The 19,119-nt window shown below is 46.3% G+C and overlaps 1 protein-coding gene across 1 annotated transcript in view; it reads left to right on the top strand.

The window, feature by feature from the left end:
• DPF3 (double PHD fingers 3) overlaps positions 1 to 19,119 on the top strand; it is a 275,892-nt gene that overhangs the window by 155,730 nt on the left and 101,043 nt on the right. Inside the window, exons 4-5 of the mRNA XM_025392879.1 lie at positions 7,370 to 7,497; positions 15,576 to 15,671. Of these exons, the coding sequence (XP_025248664.1) occupies positions 7,370 to 7,497; positions 15,576 to 15,671 (224 nt within the window). The remainder of the gene's footprint in view (positions 1 to 7,369; positions 7,498 to 15,575; positions 15,672 to 19,119) is intronic.

Here is a 19,119-nt window from a genome sequence, read left to right as displayed (position 1 = left end):
TGTTCTCCCAGTTTTACAGATAGGAGATCAAGGCCAAGTGTGTGCTTTGGGGTAATGGAGCTGAGAGTTCACCCCAGAGCAGCTTTTTGCACTTTCCAGTTGTCTGTATTCCTTTGAACTATGCATTTTTTTTTTTTTTTTTGAGGCAGTGTCTCACTCTGTCACCTAGGCTGGAGTGCAGTGGCATGATCTTGGCTCACTGCAACCTCCCCCTTCCAGGTTCAAGTGATTCTCCCACCTCAGCCTCTCGAGTCGCTAGGACTACAGGTGTGTACGATCACGCGTGGCTAATTTTTGTGTTTTTTGGTAGAGATGGGGTTTCACCACGTAGGCCAGCTGGTCTCAAAGTCCTGACCTCAAGTAATCTACCCGCCTTGCCTCCCAAAATGTTAGGATTAAAGGCATGAACCACTGCGCCCAGCCTGAATTTTTATTTATTATTATTTTTTTTCCCTCCAAACTTTATTAAGGCATAATTGACAAATAAAAATTATATATATTTATGGCATACAATGTGATGTTTAAATATATGTATACATTGTGAAATGACTAAATGAAGCTAGTTAATGTATCTGTCACTCCACATTCTTGTCATTTTTTTGTGTGTGGGTGAGAACATTTAAGATCGACTCTCTTAGCAATTTTCATTGCTAATAACTGGAGTCACCATGCTGTACAACAGATCTCCAGAACATATTCATCCTGTCTAACTGATACTCTGTACCATCTGACCAGCCTCTCCTGATTCCCTGACCTTGCCTTTGGAAATGCTGCCCGCACTCGGTCCACTCCCACCACCCTCCCCGTCCTCACCCTCCTGGTAGCTGCATTTACCTGGTCTGCCGGCAGCTCAGTGGTGAGCTTCCTTGGGCAGTGTGGGTGTTTTTCTGTGTCTCGGGGTGGGAGAAAGCTTATCTGTGGTCCTGATATCTGGATGCTGGCACCCATCCTGGCATGTCTACTTAGGGGTGAGAGGGTAGGCACAGCCGAGGCCATATGGGGGAGGGATGAGTCCTCCTGTTGTATGGATATCCTGAGATTCTAAAGCAAGTGGTAACAGGGCCTGCAGGGTACAGCCTGGGTGATGGGTCCTCAATGTGAACCTCATCTATTTTGAGCTTTATGAGTCACAAAACAGGGAGTCAAAGGCAGCCAAGAAAGTGGCACCCCTAGGGAATGAGCAGATGGATCCTTAGGCCTGCCACCATCTTAGGAAATCAGGTCTCTGACCCCCCTCCCCAGTCTCTTCCCCTGTGAGGTGAGAGATAACAATGCCTCCCTCCCTTCTCCCTCCTCACGAGTCTGACAGTCTGATGGGGATAAATGAAATAATGATTCTTAAGCTCCTTTCTCCTTTGTGTAAGTTGATGTATAAATCCAAGGAAATATGATGGGCTTAACTCCTCAAAATAATAAGCACCCAGACGAGAAAACTGCACGTTTGTATTTTTAAAGGAAAACTAGAGGCAGCTAAAAAAAAATTGAGCACTCATGATCTAGCAGGAAGATTCTTTGCCATTGTCTGTGGGATTTCTCCCTCCCTTTTGCACCATAACTCTATCTCCAGGCCCCTGCATCAGAGGGAGCCCATGATGGATGGACGGATGGATGTGCCTTGTCGGGGTGCTTCAGCACAATTTCCCTTGGGGCAGTCTGTCTGTTGGCAGAGCACACTGCCTCCCGAAAGATGGTATCTCTTGCAAACTCGACAGCTAACAGACAGCTCCTCTCCTTGTATATTTCCCCAAAGAAGAACTGTCTTAATCTGTTTTCTATACGGCATATTTTATTATAATCCATATACGACTCTCAGGTTTCCAATCCTCCATCCTGAGCCAAATAACGAAGGAGAAGGAGGCAGAGGCTTGGGGAGCTCATGACATTCGTGGCGTTTGCATTTTTAAATGACCTGGGATTTAATTACTCACTGTGCTCCCATGTTGCACTTTCAGACTCATCTCGCCTGCATCCTGTTAATGAGCTCGGTGGCTCCAACAACCCAGTGGAAGCTCTGCTTTCAGTGCGTTGGGTGGCAGACTTGGGGCACCTGTGTCAAAAGCTTGTGGCTTTGATCTGCACCCAAGAGGATGGCTGCCCTGTCTGTAGCCCTGAAGAGAAGAAGCCATTGCTCTTGGCTGGACATTTTTTTTTTTTTTGCTTTTATTTGTGCTTTTTTTTGGTTGTTTTTTTTTAAAAGACTTTCTATGCTTCAATCCTTGTTTGTCTAGGAGGTTTTTTCTTATTTAGAAACCGATTTGCTTCGGTTTGCACGGAAGCTGTCTCTGGTGTGATGGATCGTGCTGGAAGTCACCCAAGGAGTATCTCTGTTCCCAATTAGAAGTAGAGGCAGAGCTGCTTACGGGGGCCCAGGGAGGCGGCTGGCTTGGGTGACAGCTGCTGCCGCTGTGGAGAGAGTAACGATCCATGGGTTTATATCCATGTGTATAAAATCAGGCTAATTTAAAGATGAATTATGTGTGTGTTTTGGACCATTTTCTTTTAATGTTAAAGATTCAATGGCTCCTGTCGGGTTATGTGGGCCCCAAATTTATGTGAGGTTCAAAGTGAGTACACTTTAAAAAAATATTAAATCCTATATCCAGATGGGCCATAATCAAATAAAATTGAATAAATGAAATCCCTAAGGGCTCAATAGAAGTGTGTCTGGGACATACGTTGTGCAAGGGCTTGAACCTGTTACCTTTCTTTCCCCTTCACTCTGGGACCTCCTGTGGTCAGGAGGCAGAGTGCACCCTGTGTGTGTTTGTAGGGAGGGATGGCTACCCTTTCACTCTGACCTTGCAGGCCTTACCCATCATGCTTTGCAACCAGGGTTTGCAGTGGTCCGCTAGAACTCTCTTGGAATGGTACTCAGCAGGTATTACGTACGCAACATTAAGAACCACGGTAAAATTCTTTCCATTTTTTGGAAGCAAAGTCATAGTCAATGTTACTTTTAATGCTGCAAACCTGCACTGTCCATTGTGGTAGCTGGTAGCCACGTGTAGCTATGGAGCACTTGAAATGTGGCTAGTCTGAATTGAGATACGCTCTAAGTGGAAAATACCCACCAGACTTTGGAGACAATGCAGATAAAAGAATGTAAAATTTGGCATCCATTGATTTCATGTTGAATGGCAATGTTTTAGAAATACCAGATGAGATAAAATATCTTATTGAAATTAATGACACTTGACTTTCTTCCTTTTTGTGCATGTGACTACTAGTAAGTTAAAAATTACATAAGTGGCCCGTATTACATTTCTGTTGGACAGTGCAGCTGTAACATTGAAATAAAAACTATTCAAACTTCGGGAATTACATCTAGCATTTTTAGGATACTTACAATGCTGTGGATTCTTTACATATATGATCTAATTTTGAATCTAAGTTTTGAATAGAATAAAACAAAAATTAATAAGCCTCATCTTCTACCCTATTTATCACACTAGTTTTTTTGTGTGGATTATTTTAGAGTTTCTTTATGCAGTGCATTACCATGTTTGATTCGCCAACACTGTGAAATAGATACTATGACCACACCCATTTAACACATATGGAAATGGAGGCTTAGGTTACATAGCTAGCCCATGATCCCTTTACTAATACATGGCAAGGCTAGGGTTTGACTTCAGGGCTGTCTGAAGGCAGAATCTATAGGAGCCAATCAAATATTGTGGTAATTAGGGAAGCATGATGCCACTAAATGTCTCTGTGACCCTGGGAGAATCTCTATATCTTTCTGTGCTTCACTTTCCTGTTTAAGGGATTGGACTCTCAATGCTATTGGAGATCCCTTCTTGCTTTTTCTATTTCACTTTTCCCATTTGGTTCTGTTTTCCCTCTTGATTCTTCTACTGTGCCTATCTGGTAAAGTTTGGTTAAAGAGGACCAAGAGAGTAGATTCAATTATGGGAAAGCAGGATGGAGGCATATGTAGCAGAGGAGGATGGAGGAGCAGGAGAAGGAAGAGGGAGAAGTTCACTATTGATGGAACATTCTATAGTGGGTAAATACTGTTGCAGAATGGTGAACATTGCATGGGGATGGTCATATAGAGCAGAACCCAAAACCATGACACGAAACTGCCCTCATCCTCAGCTAAAGATCTGCCTTTTATCCTGAAATACAGAAACTATGGAGTGAGTCTCAGAATGCAATGAAAATGCATAAAGGTTTGGACAAAGATTTTTCAAGGAAGGACCACAGAGAGACAGGGTGGAGTCCATGCAGCCTAATTAGGTGACTGGGTCTGGAGGCAGATTGAGTTCAAGGCTGGGCTTTGCCTCTTACCAACTGTGTGATATCAAGCAAGTTCTCAACCTCTACAAGCAACACTGCTCTCATCTGTAAAATGGGTTAATAACTGTGCTCTTGGGTGTAGTGGGGATTGATATGTAGCAATCATATTGCTGCTAAGTTTTGAATGTTTGCTGCTTTCCAAGCCCTCTGCATGTACATGGATGTACCAAAGCCCAATCAGGCTCAGTCTGAGCCTGTCAACCACTAATAAGAATACAATGAGTGGGGGCCCTTGTCATGATTTCAGTGACATCTCGGAAAGATCATTCAGCTGCATTCTCATCCTGCTGTGTGGCTTTTGGTGGTTACTTAACTTCTCTAGGTCTCGGGTGACTCATCTACAAAATGAGATGATTGAATTAGATGATCTGTAAGGTCTTTTCTAGCTCTAAAATGCTGTACAATTCTGGGAAATAACACTAATAAATAGGATTTATTTAGTGCTGTGAAGGCTAAGGGGGATACTAAAATATAAACTTCAACTTATATGATTATTATAAGTTTGAGGGATCGTGGCCAGCTGTTCTCTTTTGACTGAGGACAGGACATGAGGCAACACACGCTAATTGCTTTAAATTAGACATTTGGAAGACTTTTCTGACTTGGGAGAAAGAGTAATATGTCATCAGAGCAGGCTGTGGAGCTGCACACCCTGAACTCATTAAAGCAGACAGTTGGCTGTTTTTCTGACACTCACCTTAAATGTAACTTCATCACACAGGCCTTCCCTGACTCCCTGATCTAAGGTAGACCCCTCTACGTTTATTCTTTCACATTTCATTCTGTCGTTTTCCTCCATAGCACTTAAGACAATTCGTAATTGCATTTTGATTTTGTATTTAGCATTTAGTACCTGTCTCTTTGGATTGGAAGCCTCCTAAAGGCAGGGCCTGTCTTTATTTGGTTCGCCTCCTGTATCCCTAGTCCCAGCACAGTGGTGGTCACATGGCAGGTACTCAGTAAATATTTGTTGAATGAGTAGATGGATCCAGAGGTGGTTGATTTTGTGGTAGCGCTCCTTGATGGGAAGTGGATCCTTTGCTCTCCTTTTTAGGTAAGAAAAATCCCAAAGACTTTGTCTCTCAAGAGATTTTAGATGCTGTTTCTCCTTCCCACCTTCTTTTTCTGGGGGCTGGTCACCCACGGGTGTGCATTTGTTCAGTTTTAATAGATGCCCGCGTGCCCCTTCCTCGTAGATTGGTCAGACTCTCTCTGTTTCTGGTGGAGGAAATGGAAAGTGTAGGTAGGGTTCTGCTGGAGTCGGGATAGAGCCCAGTGGAGCAGGCTCGATGGTGCTGCTCTTTCCATTTGCCCCTGCAGATCCATGCTTTTCCGTCTTCACCCTGCTTGGACCTCAGTAGGCTGTGTGAAGGGGCCTCCCTTCCCTTCCTGCTTCCATTTAAGGTTGGTGTGTGAGAGAGGACGCAGCAGGCTGATGCAGGATGGATGGAGAGAGTGGTTGGGCTGTTCCTTCCCTTGGTTCCTGGCCTCTGCAAGCCACAGCTCCTGTCCCGGGGTTCTGCTAGTGGTGCTGTCTTTAGGTTCTTGCAAGCACTCTCCCTCTGTCCCTCCAAAAATAGCAGCAGTGGTCATGGCTCCTCCCCACCCTCACCCCTGCCCCAAACCCACCTGGGGTGCTTTACCTTGTTGGATCCCTTAATCTCCTCCCCCCATCTCTGTAAATAGTCCCTACACTAAACTCTCAATACCCCCACAAGGGCGGGCCATTCATCTCTCCTGTTTTCTAGGGCACCACTGCATCATAGTTCCTGCTCCCAGCTTACCTGGCACAATGGTAGGGACCACATATCAAACTGTGGCAGTGTGGGGGTATGAGGTGCAGGATCAGAGGAGAGGTTGAAGAAATATTTTGTAGTAAATCAGAATGATCACCTGTACCTTAGGTTGGTATGTTTAATTGAAAAAACAGCAGGGGATGGTGGCTCCTGCTTGTAAGCCCAGTGCTTTGGGAGGCTGAGGCAGACGGATTGCTTGAGGCCAGAAGTTTGAGGCTGCAGTGAGCTATGATAGTGCCACTGTACTCCAGCCTGGGTGACAAAGTAAGACCCTGTCTGTAAAAGAGAAAGAAAGGAAGAAAGAAAAGAAAGGAAGGAAGAAAAGAGGGAGGGAGGAAGGGAGAAAGGAAAGAAAGGAAAATAAAAAGAAAGAAGGGAAGGAGGGAGGGAGAGAAAGGAAAGGAAGGAAGCAAAGAAAGAAAAGAAAGAAACACACCAACTTCTGTGAGGTCAGGAGCTTGGGACACCTGGAGGAAGGGGTTCAGCTTCTCTACGGTCTCTCTTCTGGGCAGGGCTGGCTCGGGTTGCCACTTCTCTGCTGGCTTGGTGACCTCAAGCCCCAGGTAGCTGATCAAACTCCTGATACCTTCAGAAAAAAAGGTCGTGGTGTGCGGCCGTGCAGTGGCCACTCTGCTCATCCGGGGCCTGTGAGGCATTTGCCCTTGCTCCTTCTCTTCCCGTGGCTTTTGAGGCTCTCGTTTCCCCCTGGGTTGATGAGAATAGCCTCTCTGAGGCTGAACTAACTTTTCATGGAGGAAGCCAGAGCTGGGCAGCCAGCATGGCCATGAGGAGGTCATGGGGTTGCCAGACAAGAGCTGGGATAGGAGGGAATGAGCATACTTGGTTGCCAACATTGTGCATTGCTTGAGTTTTCAAAATACTTTAATGCAATTGAACACATTTCTCCTTACAAAACCACCTGTGGGGTTGGGCATTGTTATCCTCGCTTTGCGGATGTAGTGAGGGCTCCAGGCTCCCGACGCCTGCCTTGCCCCATGTCCTGGCTGGAGAGGCAGAAGCATGGCCATGTGAGCCCACATCCACCCCACACCCTTTCTGCTCTGGCTCAGCTTCCTCTGGGGGTGTGGGCGTGATCGGAATCTATCTCTGGATTATGAAATGGAGATGGAAAACCTGGACGGGGCCCCAGTGTTCCTCTCCCTCCAGGAGTCCTCCTCAGGAGCCCTGGGCCCTGCGTGTCCTCCAGGACTGTCCCTCCTGCCCCGCCTGCTTCTAGTGGCCTGACCTGCCTTTCTATCTTTGTTTTTCAGAAGTGGAGCTTCCCCTGAAGAAGGATGGGTTCACCTCAGAAAGCACCACGCTGGAAGCCTTGCTCCGCGGCGAGGGGGTTGAGAAGAAGGTGGATGCCAGGGAGGAGGAAAGCATCCAGGAAATACAGGTATTCCCGCACTTGCTGGGGACCCCACAGAGGGTTCCTGTCTCCATACAGCTTCCAGAACTCCAGCACTGGCTTGGCTCCGGATCCTGCCCTCAAGGGCCGGGGCTGAGTCTCAGACTGCCTCGTTTCTATAGTGGCCAGGAAGCTCTCAAATTCTTTTCTGACTTAACCTATCTTCTGAAGGAGTCATTCATTGCCTTCACCTCGGTTCCCCTCCCTCTCTTCTGTCTATCTATCCAAAGTGAATTTGTTGAGCTTAGTGAACACAGGGACTGTGCGGGGTCCCAGAGACACACGGTGGACAAAACAGTCTGAGTCCTTGTCCCCATGGAACCAAGAGTCCTTCATCTAGGCTTGAAATGTGGGAGTGTCTGCTCCAGCTAGGGCCATGTGACTCCGGCTTGCCTGCCCCCCACCCTCACACCCAGCCTCGCTGGTCCCCACGACTGCACACTCCCTTTCCCAGCGGCGCCCAGCCATTCCTCAAGCCCATGCAGTCTTCACCCTTCAGGTGGATGGCTGCTCTGTCCCCATGGGTCCCACCCTCTACCCATGCCACTTCTAAAACTCTCACTGAATGGGATTATAACACCTACCACCTCTTTTTCTTTTTTTTTTTTTGAGACAGAGTCTTGCTCTGTCGCCCAGGCTAGAGTGCAGTGGCACGATCTCCATCTTGGCTCACTGCAACCTCTGCCTCCCAGGTTCAAGCGATTCTTGTGTCTCAGCCTCCCGAGTAGCTGGGATTACAGGCATGTGCCACCATCTGGCTGCTTTTTGTATTTTCAGTAGAGATGGGGTTTCACCATATTGGCCAGGCTGGCCTCGAACTCCTGACCTCAAGCGATCGCCTGCCTCAGCCTCCCAAAGTGCTGGGATTACAGGCATGAGTCACTGCACCCGACTTCACACCTACCATTTCTTATTTGTTATTTGTCCGGAATTCTCATTGTCTAATACAATGTTTGCCATGGAGTATTGTAATATGAATTAATCCTATTATGCAATAACAGCATTGGTAGTTAAATATTAAATTATTAAAATTAAATTGTATTTCTATTTAATTTATATTCCATATTAAATGTTTATATTTTATGCTATACCTATTGTGTATATTTAATATTCAATAAATTTATTAATTTATATATTAATTTATTGAAACTACAATTAAATGAATAATAATGGAATAATACATTGCTAGTTGGCTTGGTAAGTTCCATCAAGCCAGGGGTGATGCTGTCATGCTCACCACTGTGTCCCCAGGGCCTTTCCCAAGCTGGATAGAGTTGAGTCTTGATAAAGGCATTGAATGAATCACAGAATTTGGCCTTCTCTGCCATTCCTGTGTTAAGATGAATTGTCAAGTCTTTTCCATTGAGTTGCCACAACATGGCTTATGTTTGTTCCTTCCTTTCCTTTCCATGAGCTGCAGCTGAAGATCCTCATTAACTGTCACCTTTATTTGTCTAAGGGACCTTGGAGTCATCTTTGACTCCTGCTTGTCTCTCACACCTGACATCCTGCTCATCAGGAGCCCTGGTGACTGTGCCTTCAACATAAGCCCAGTTCTCCCACATCCCCTCTCCCCACACCTACCATTGCTACCCTGGCCCAAGCTGCTGTCATCTTTTGTGTGGACTGCTGTGGTTGCCTTCTCAGTGATCTGCCTGCTAATGCTTGAGAGGCAGTCTTTAAAAAAATATTTTTCAATAGCAATTTTAGGTTCACAGCAAAATGAAGAGGAAGGTACAGAGATTTCCCATATACCCCTGGTATAGCCTCCCCCATAATCAACATCCTGCACTAGAGTGGCACATTTGCTGTAATAGGTGAGCTGCACTGACTCATCGTATCACCCAGCATCCAAAGTCTGCATGACGGTTCACTCTTGGCGTTGTGCATTCTATGGGTTTGAACAAATGTGTAATGGCATCTGTCCACTCTTATGGTATCATACAGAAGTTTCACTGCCCTAAAAATCCTCTGAGCTCCACCTGTTCATCCATCCCTCCATCCTAATGCCTGGCAACCACTGGCCATTTCCCCATCTCCATAGTTTTGCCTCTTCCAGGATGTCATATGCTTGGACTCACAGTATGTCGCCTTTTCAGATTGGCTTCTCTGACTTACTAACATTCATTTAAGGTTCCTTCATGTCTTTTCATGGCCAGATAGCTCATTTCTTTTTAATGCTGAATAGTGTTCTGTTGTCTAGATACATCACAGGAGAGGAAGCTTTTTAAAATTTAAGTCTATTCCTATCATTCCTGTGCTCAGAACCCGCTACCGCCCCTGCTGTCAGAGAGTGAAATTCAGGGCCTTCTCCCCACTCTCTGACTCCATTCTTCCTCTTTTCCTCACCCGCTCCACTCCAGGCACAAGGATCTCCTTCTGCTCCTCCCAGAACACGCCAGGTTACCCCAGCCCTTGGGCCTTTGCCCTGGCCGTTTCCCCAGATGTCCACTTGCCTCTCACCCTCACCTTCTTCATTTTTTAGGTTTTATATTTTATTATTTATTTGTTGATTGATTTTTTTGAGACAGAGTCTTGCTCTGTTGCCCAGGCTGGAGTGAAGTGGTGCAATCTCGGCTCACTGCAACCTCTGCTTCTTGGGTTCAAACGATTCTCCTGCCTCAGCCTCCTGAGTAGCTAGGATTACAGGCGCCCGCCACCACATCTGACTGATTTTTGTATTTTAGTAGAGATGGGGATTCACCATGTTGGCCAGGCTGGTCTCAAACTCCTGACTGCAGGTGATCCACACACTTTGGCTTCCCAAAGTGCTGGGATTACAGGCGTGAGCCACAGTGCCTGGCCTTCCTCTTTTCTCAAAGATGTCCCTGACCGCGCTGCACTTCATCCCACACCCTTGCCCTGCCTGCCCCTGCCTCCCGTTTCCACTCTGCTTTTCTTGTTCTTTTCCATCACTCTTATCATCATCTAATGTGCTTTCTAATTTACATCATCTACTTACTTATTATGTTATTGTTTATGTCTGTTTACTTCCAGTAGAATGTAAACTCCTCGAGGGCAGGACCTGTTGCCAGTTGTGCTCCCTAATATCTCACAAGCACCCAAACAGTGCTTGGTGCTTGCCAGGTGCACCATAAATATCTGTTGAATGGATGCATGAGGGAACAGATTCCAGGAATCGCCCTGTCCCCAGTTCTTCCTCTCTCTGACATGTCCTACTTTGTTAGCTGACCTTTTGTTCTAGAGTGAAACTCTGCTAAAAAACTGTTGTTTCCCACTAAATAAATCGAAAACGATGAGCGTGACCTTCCCAGGCCTGTCCTCTCCATTCCTAACCTAGTTTTCAGGCTTATTTTCCACTACTCCTTTCCCCCCTTGTTCTTCTGGCTTCTTCCCTCCATGCCATTGGTCCCGCTGTGCCCTTTATCTGGCATGCCTTTTCTTCCATCTCCATCTGTACAAATCCCAGTCATCTTTTAGGCTCAGCCCCAGTGCCACCTTCCCCATCAAGCCTTTCTTGATCTCCCCTCCAGCCACAGGGATCTCTTCTTGCCTTTGGTGTTTAAGCCACCTACTGCTTTCTTCCTTGTGTGTGTGTATGTGACTTTCAGATTTTGAAGTCAAGGTCTGTCATCTGTGTGTTACTTGCTAGAGTATTTTTTTGCTCAGTTCATGTAATTTGACAGAATCAGTGAATGGGGCAGAGCCATTGCCCAGAGCCTTGATGCTCTGGGGACACGGGTCCCTTTCCCTTTAAAGCTGGTGGTGGGCTTGAGTTCTTCTCATGCAGCACTGGGCTGGTGCTGTATTGTCTTCATCACGCCACCATCATCTCAGATGTAAACTGAAGGTCTGCTGCGTGCACCGCATGGGTCTGCTGTGCTAGAAGACAAAGCCAGGCCCAGAAGTCAAATGAGTTTAGTGTTTTTATTGACTTTGCGTTATTAAAATACACATGTAGAGAATGGATTATGCTTTTTCATTCATTCATTCATTTGACCAAAGTTTCATGAGGGATTCCTCTGTGCAGGCACTGTGCTTGCTGGGTGCTAGGGACACAGAGACCAAGAGAGACCTGTCCACTCCACTCATATTCTAATGTGACACACAGGCAGGAAACAAGGAATACAAGTAAAATAATTGCATTTTAGGATAAAATCCATGAGAACAAACAGTATGAAGATTCAGTATCAGAGTAGAGTTCCTGAGGAAGATGAGGAATTTTTTTTTTTTTTTGAGACAGAGTCTCACCCTGTCACCCAGACTGGAGAGCAATGGCGTGATCTCAGCTGACTGCAGCCTCCACCTCTCAGGTTCAAACGATTCTCCTGCCTCAGACTCCTGAGTAGCTGGGATTACAGGTGCCCGCCACCATGCCCAACTATTTTTTGTGTTTTTAGTAGAGACAGGGTTTCACCATATTGGCCAGGCTGGTCTCGAACTCCTGACCTTCTGATCCGCCCGCCTCGGCCTCCCAAAGTTCTGGGATTACAGGTGTGAGCCACCATGCCTGGTTGAGTTGAGGGGTTTAACCTCAACCCTATGGGATGAGAAGAGTCAGGAAAGTGATGGTCCTGGGGAAGAGCTTTCTGGGCAGAGAAGCAGTGGGTGTGATGGCCCCAAGACAGGCCAGAGCTGGTTTTGTTGAAAGAACAGAAGACCTGTGTGGCCGGAGTATTGTGCCAGGGAGAAAAGAGCCCAGGACTTCGACAGGTGAGCCGAGACCAGACCACCCAGTTCCCACAGGACAGGGAAGTGGCTTTTGGTTCCATGTGATATAAAGAAGGAAGCCATTTGGAAGATTTTGATCAGGGCTGTGAATTTATATTTCATAAAGATCCTGTTGCCTGCTGCGTGGAGAAGAGATTGGATGCAGGGCCAGCAATGCAAGGGGGGAAATCAGGAGATTTTTGCAGTATTCCAGGCCAGAGATAATGTAGTCTTTAAAAAGGATTTTTTTTTTTTTTTTTTAAACACAACCACAAACCACTGTTATCACCATAAAGACTGTTTAGAGTAACAGGGAGAAAAGTTATTTTAAAATGTGTTTATTTTCCAGATAATGTCCTTGGACAAGGAATGCATGTCTGTTACTGGGGGGGTCAGCTGACTTTGTAGTTGGACACCCCGCCCCCGTCCCCGACTCCTGATACAGGACTGCCCCTCCGCTTCCTGAGCTCTGAAACAAGCTTTGTTTGTTAGAAACTCCTGGCTCCTCCTGAATTATGTCGAGAGGCTTCTGGTGACAGGGCCGCATCGCAGGAAATGCAGACACACTGGGTCTGCCGCCATCACCTCTGAGGCCTGGGGCGTAGACACAGACTTTAGAGTCACAGGGAAGCTGATGGCAGAGGGAGGATGGAGCCTCAGGGAAAAGAGAAGTCAGTTTACTCCCAGACATGGAGGCCATGTGGCACTCTGGGGACTAGCTCAGCTGCCCCCACCAGTCTTTCACCTTCCAACCCAGAGTCCATATTGCGGGTAATAAATACCCTTATAATGAAAAATGAGAGTCGGAGTTGTACCGAGATGCCAGAGGCAATGACCTTTAAATTTGAGGCACTTGGAACTTACCATGATTAAGTGACTTCAAGACCTGGAAAGTTTGCAAGATGGTTCTACGAACAGCAGCAACGGTCATAACCAGACCTTATATTTATACTGTGTCTTTGCCCCAAAGGCTGCAGAGCATTTGACCTGTCACTCTCTCGGTCGGCTTTTGTTAGTGTTCCTGCCTCCAGGTCAGGAACTCAAGAGACTTATACTGTGAATGGGGGCTGATATTTCCTAGTTGTGGGCCAGAGGTCATGTCCGGCAGACAATGCTCTTTCTCTGTTAGATGGTTAAGGCTGGCCCAGAGACCAGTTAAATGCTGTCAGCTGGTGGCTTCCCAAATAAACTTAGTAGAGAAGTCAAAAAAGAATTTACTAGACCTGTTTTGAGTTATTTGGATGGATTGGCTGACTAGAAGTGTCCTGATTCCAGTGATTTAGAGCAGAACATTCTAGCCAGGGGAGAGTGGTAGAAGATCGCTGCCTGGTGGCTCACCTCTGGGCTCCCTGCTTTGAGGACAGGCCAGAGGTGTCATCCAGCAGGCGGCTTAAACAGCGATGGTTATGACGACGGTGTAGTGCGTGCCGCTCTCTCAGCCTTCTCACCATGTTTGTGATCTTTGACATCACCACAAGGAAGAGGAGATGGGGTTACCCTGTGTAATATGGTAGCTGTTCCCCTTACTAGCTCCATCTTATGCCATCTCTCCTTGAGCCACTGAGCACTGGTCACACTGGCCTTTCTGCTCCCTGGACAAGCCACACTCCTCTGCCTGCCTCAGGGAGTTTGCTTATGCTGTTTCCTCTGCCTAGACCCTTTTCCCTCCCTCCCCTCTGTCCTCATTCACAAGGCCAGCCTTTGCTCATCCTCCACATCTCAACTCCCTCAGCTCACATCCTCATGTAGGCCTCCCCTGGCCCTCAGATTAGGGAAAACTCCCTCCTAACACCATCTCATAGTACTTTGAACTTGCCTACCACTGTTTTGAGAAGAGTTGTAATTATATGATAATATATGCACATTATTTAAATCTGTCCTCCCTTCCCTAGACTGGAAAGTCCATTTGGGGCTGGGACTGTAGCCATTTTGTAGCTTACCTAGCATGCAGCCTGCTGTGTAGTCAGCACTAGATAAATGCTTTAGATAGAATGAATGAATTCCTATTGTATAATTGGGGAGACTGAGGCATGAAGAGATGATGACTTGCCCTAGATCACACAGTGAGCCCATAAAGAATCCCCCAGGTGGCCAGGTGTGGTAGCTCACCTGCATGGTATGCCTGTGATCCTAGCACTTTGGGAGGCTGGGGTGGGAGGATCACTTGAGCCCAGGTGTTCGAGATCAGCCTGGGCAACATAGTGAGACCCCCATCTCTACAAAAAAAGCCAGGCATGGTGGCATGTGCCTGCAGTCCCAGCTACTTGGGAGGCCAAGGTGGGAGGATTGCTTGGGCCTGGGAGGTTGAGGCTGCATTGAGCCATGATTGTGCCACTGCACTCCAGCCGGGCCAATAGAGTGAGTCCCTGTCTCAAAACAAAAACAAAAACAAAAAAACCCCAAAAAAACCCAAAAAACCCTCTGGGCCCCCTGACACGGAGCCCAGTGAGCTCCATGCCCTTTCCCTCTTTTCCTACTCCCACTGTGGGGCTGGGTCCTCTGCCACAGTCTTTTATCCCTCCCTTAAACCCAGAGGAACACATCCTACCTCCTCCCCTCCTCTGAAGGGAGGGGGGATGTGCTTAGGCCCCTACATGGAGAGTATGCCAGATTACATCTTGGAATTGTCAGCCACCATACTGAGAAATGAATGGGAAACGCTGAGCCGATGAACCTGACCTTGCTTTGGTCATGGCTTCACTGGATAATCTGGAGCACTCAAAACTGTTTTCGGCCTCAGCGTATTCACCTGCAAAATGGAAACTGGATTCTATGTTGCAGTGTGACTGGCGGGCTGCTGGAGAGAGATAATTTCAAATTCATGATCTTTAAGCTCCATGACAAGTCGGGTACTAAATAAAAGTCTATTTTTCTAGAAAAAAAAAGCAGTGGTTTATTATGAACAGCACATTGGTGTTAAATCTGGTCAGATGAACAGGAAGTTACTTGTTTTCATCAGACAGGGCAGGGTTCCAGAATGGCAGGGAAAGGAGAAACATTTTCATATTTCTGAGGTGGCCCTTTGGGAACAAAAAGAAACATTACATTTACAAAAGTAAGTTTTGATAAAACATTTTGGCCCCACATAGAAAAGGACCCCTACCAGCATAGTCTCTTGTTCGAAAGCTCTTCTTGGGCAAAAAGAATGGAAAAAGGTCCGTGTTCTGGGAGGACTTGTCTGGAAGGGGCCCAAGGGCTTAGGAGAGCCTTGGTAGTGCCAAGAGTTCAAACTCCAAGCAGCATTTTGGAGGCCCAACTGCCCAAGCAAAGGCAGTGTCTTCACTTTGTTAAAAAATAACAACAAATTGGAACACTCTGAAAATTACCCTCTGATGGTTTTTCCCTTTGCATTCTGCTTCTCACATTTTCCATTTTTTTTTTTTTTTCCGTTTCAGAGGGTTTTGGAAAATGATGAAAATGTAGAAGAAGGGAATGAAGAAGAAGATTTGGAAGAGGATATTCCCAAGCGAAAGAACAGGACTAGAGGACGGGTAAGTTGGGGATGACACGAGCGAGGAAAGAGGTGAGGGAGGCTGGGGTGCCCAGCCAAATACTGATCTCCACTGCAGCTGGATGGAGATCATGGCCATGGTCTGACATGGAGAATGCTCAAAGAAGAAAACTCCACAACAGCTCTGATCCCAAGAGGGAGGAGGGGAGGCAGAGGGGGTGCCCTGAGTGGGTGCTGAGGTCTGGGGAGGGCTGAAGGGTGGGATCAGGGTGAGGGTAGAAGATGAGGAGAATGTGCCTGTTGTCACCACTGCTCGGTTACTAAAGAAGGCTGGACATTTCCTGCCTTGTCCCTGGCTACCCCAGAATGATAGAGTCAGGATACCTGCTTTCGGGTTATGCTTCACTAGGCAGAGTAGAAGTTTCCTGGGGTAGCAGGGGACTGCAGCTGGTGGCTCCCAGTGGGTTTGGCATGAGCTCTGGAGGCTTGAGACCATCCCAGGGGTCCTGGGATGGGACAAGAAAAAAGCCAGAGCCTGCGGAAGGGCAGAGGGGAAACCGAGGTGGAAGTAATAAAAACAAGAGACTGGTCAGGCACTTCCAGGCATTCAGGTTGAATCTAGAGTTCACGCCCGAAGGGGCTTTCTGTGGTGGCCGTCAGGGGTCTGCAAGGGCATGTGACAATAACCAGGTGGAGGGGGACCTCCAGAAGTAAACTGCTGCTGTCCACCTGGAGAATTAACTCTCAGGCTTGAGGATGTCACCCCTTCAGGCTCTTGGCAGGACTCTTAGCCCTCCCATGGATAAGCACTTAGTCCTGGGCGTTCGGTGGGTTTGCGGCCAATCATCATCATGGCAGGGCTCTCCACTCTCATAGTTCTCATGCCTCAGCAGACATTAGCGTCACCGAGAGAGCTTACTGAATGCAGATTCCCAGGACCCCACTCAGAAATTCTGCTTTAGGAGCTCTGGGGCAGGGCTTTATACTGTATTAGAAGCAAGTTCCCAGGCGGCCGCTGCACGTGGGCCAGTGCTGCGCACACTGAGCTGAGATGCCCAGCCTGTTGCCTTGTGGGGCTGTGCAGCCTGTGCAGGGGCTGGGCGGGCAGCTCTCTGATGGTGCACCTCTGGTACAGCTGGGACGAGCCTCGTCACTTAGCAAGATTTCGGCTATCTTGGCTTGTCTCTTCTTTTCTCCTACTTTTCGTTGATTTATGTTTGTTTGATTTTTTTCCTGGAGTATTTGAAAACAAGTTCTAGACATCTTATCATTTAACTGGCACATATCTCAGTGTGTATCTCTAACAGATAAGATATCATTATCATACTCAATAAAATAATAGTTATAATTCCTACTATCTAGTCCCTTATCATTTCCCCCTTTGTCAAAAAATGCCATTTTATAGTTGGTTTGTTTGAAACTTAAGTCTCTCGGATTCTACAGCATACCTCTTCTGTATTCTCTTCCGTATTGCACCCCACCACACACATTTTTTTTTCTCCATGCCATTAATTTGTTGAAGAATTTGGGTTGTTCGTCTTGTGGAACTTCTCACATTCTAGAAGTGGTGGGAGGGTGGTGTTTAATGTCTTCTCCATCCTCTGCGTTTCCCGAAAACTGGTAGTTTGATTAGAAACTTGCTTAGATTCAAGGTGTGTGTGTGTTTGTGTGTGTTTATGTGTGTGTATGTGTGTGTGTTTGTGTATGTGTATTTGTGCGTGTGTGTATGTGTTTGTGTATATGTGTGTGTGTATGTGTGTATGTGTGTGTTTGTGTATGTCTGTGTGTTTGTGTTTGTGTGTTTGTGTGTGTGTTTATGTGTGTGTATGTGTTTGTATATGTGTATTTGTGCGTGTGTGTTTGTATGTGTTTGTGTGTGTATGTGTGTGTATATTTGTGTGTGTTTGTGTTTGTGTGTGTGTGTATGTATTTGTGTATGTCTGTGTGTTTGTGTGTTTGTGTGTGTGTATGTGTTTGTGTATGTGTATTTGTGCGTGTGTGTGTTTCTATGTGTTTGTGTGTGTGTGTATATTTGTGTATGTGTTTGTGTGTGTATGTGTGTTTGTGTGTGTGTTTGTGTATGTCTGTGTGTGTTTGTGTTTGTGTGTGTTTGTGTGTGTGTTTGTGTATGTCTGTGTGTGTTTGTGTTTGTGTGTTTGTGTGTGTTTGTGTGTGTGTATGTGTGTGTGTGTTCGTGTGTGTGTGTTTGTGTATGTGTGTACAGATATTTCTTGCGGGGAGGCAAAAATCCTTCCTAGGCGGTGATGGGTTCTTCTCGTATCACATCAGGGGCATATCCTGTCCAGTTCTGCTTTGAATGGTGTTTCAGTTGATGAGTAGATTTGAGTGTTGTCAGCCTGATCTCTCCCTTATACAGTTCCTCGTCAAGTTTTTACTTAATGATTTTTGCAGCCATTGCTAAACTGGCCTAGACCCATTCATGGAGGGGAGGGTATTAAAAAGAAAATCTAAATCCATTATTAAAGGAGACTTTTGAGCTTGGACTTCCTGGGCCTTTTGTGAACTCCCAAAGAGCTGTGCATGTCCAGACCCACTTCCTTTCCTTCTCTCACCCCAACTAAACTGACTCGAGTGTGGGAAATGGTCCTCTTCACACATTCTCCCCACTCTACATTTAGAAGATTGAGCTTGCAGTCAGTGGATATGAATTGGTGTCTGTGAAAACATCAGCAGTCGCTGCAACCATGTATATTTACTGTGTACTTCCTGTAAACCAGGCAATGTGATGGGCTCTGTACATCAAGAGCTACCACAAACAGAGTGATGCCTTTGTGCCAGGTGCTTTAGATTACCTTCTCTATTTCTGCACTGTGCATTATGGCAGCTGCTGGCCACATGTGGCTACTGAGTCCTCAACACGTGACTGGTCCTAATGGAGATGTGCTGTAAATGTAAAATACACATGAAATTTTGAAGACTTAGTATGAAAAAGGAATGCAGAACATCTCATTATTAATTTTTATATTGATTAAATTATAAAACTATCACGTTTTGGATATATTGTTAAATAAAATATATTATTAAAATTATTTGCACCTATCTCTTTTTTAAAAAAATGTGCTGCTGGAAATTTTAAAATGATGAGTGTGGCTCACATTGTATTTCTATTGGTCAGAACTTCTTCCATTTCCACAAGTCGGTCTATTACTCCCAGGGGGTTAAGCAATTTGTTCAAGGTCACTCAGCTTAGTAAGGAAGAGGCTAAGATTTGAACACAGGTCTGTGCTTTCTCCTCTGAGTTCATCCCTGGCCCAGGGCCCAGCGTATAGCCAATGATTAGCTTGTTGAATGAATGACTGAATGATGGATTCAGTTTTCAGTTGTAGGGGAGATGAGAGAGACCTGAACACAGTGAGGGAGCTGGATGGAACCTAGACTGGCTCTGGGCCCACCAGATACTGGCCAAGCAGCAGCTGAATGGCTCCATGTTGTACAGTGACATTGTGGACATGTTACCCATGGGGGGA

This window comes from Theropithecus gelada, chromosome 7b, assembly GCF_003255815.1.
Source record: "Theropithecus gelada isolate Dixy chromosome 7b, Tgel_1.0, whole genome shotgun sequence".
NCBI classification, from domain to species: Eukaryota; Metazoa; Chordata; class Mammalia; order Primates; family Cercopithecidae; genus Theropithecus; species Theropithecus gelada.
This window is presented reverse-complemented; position numbering and strand designations above follow the sequence as displayed.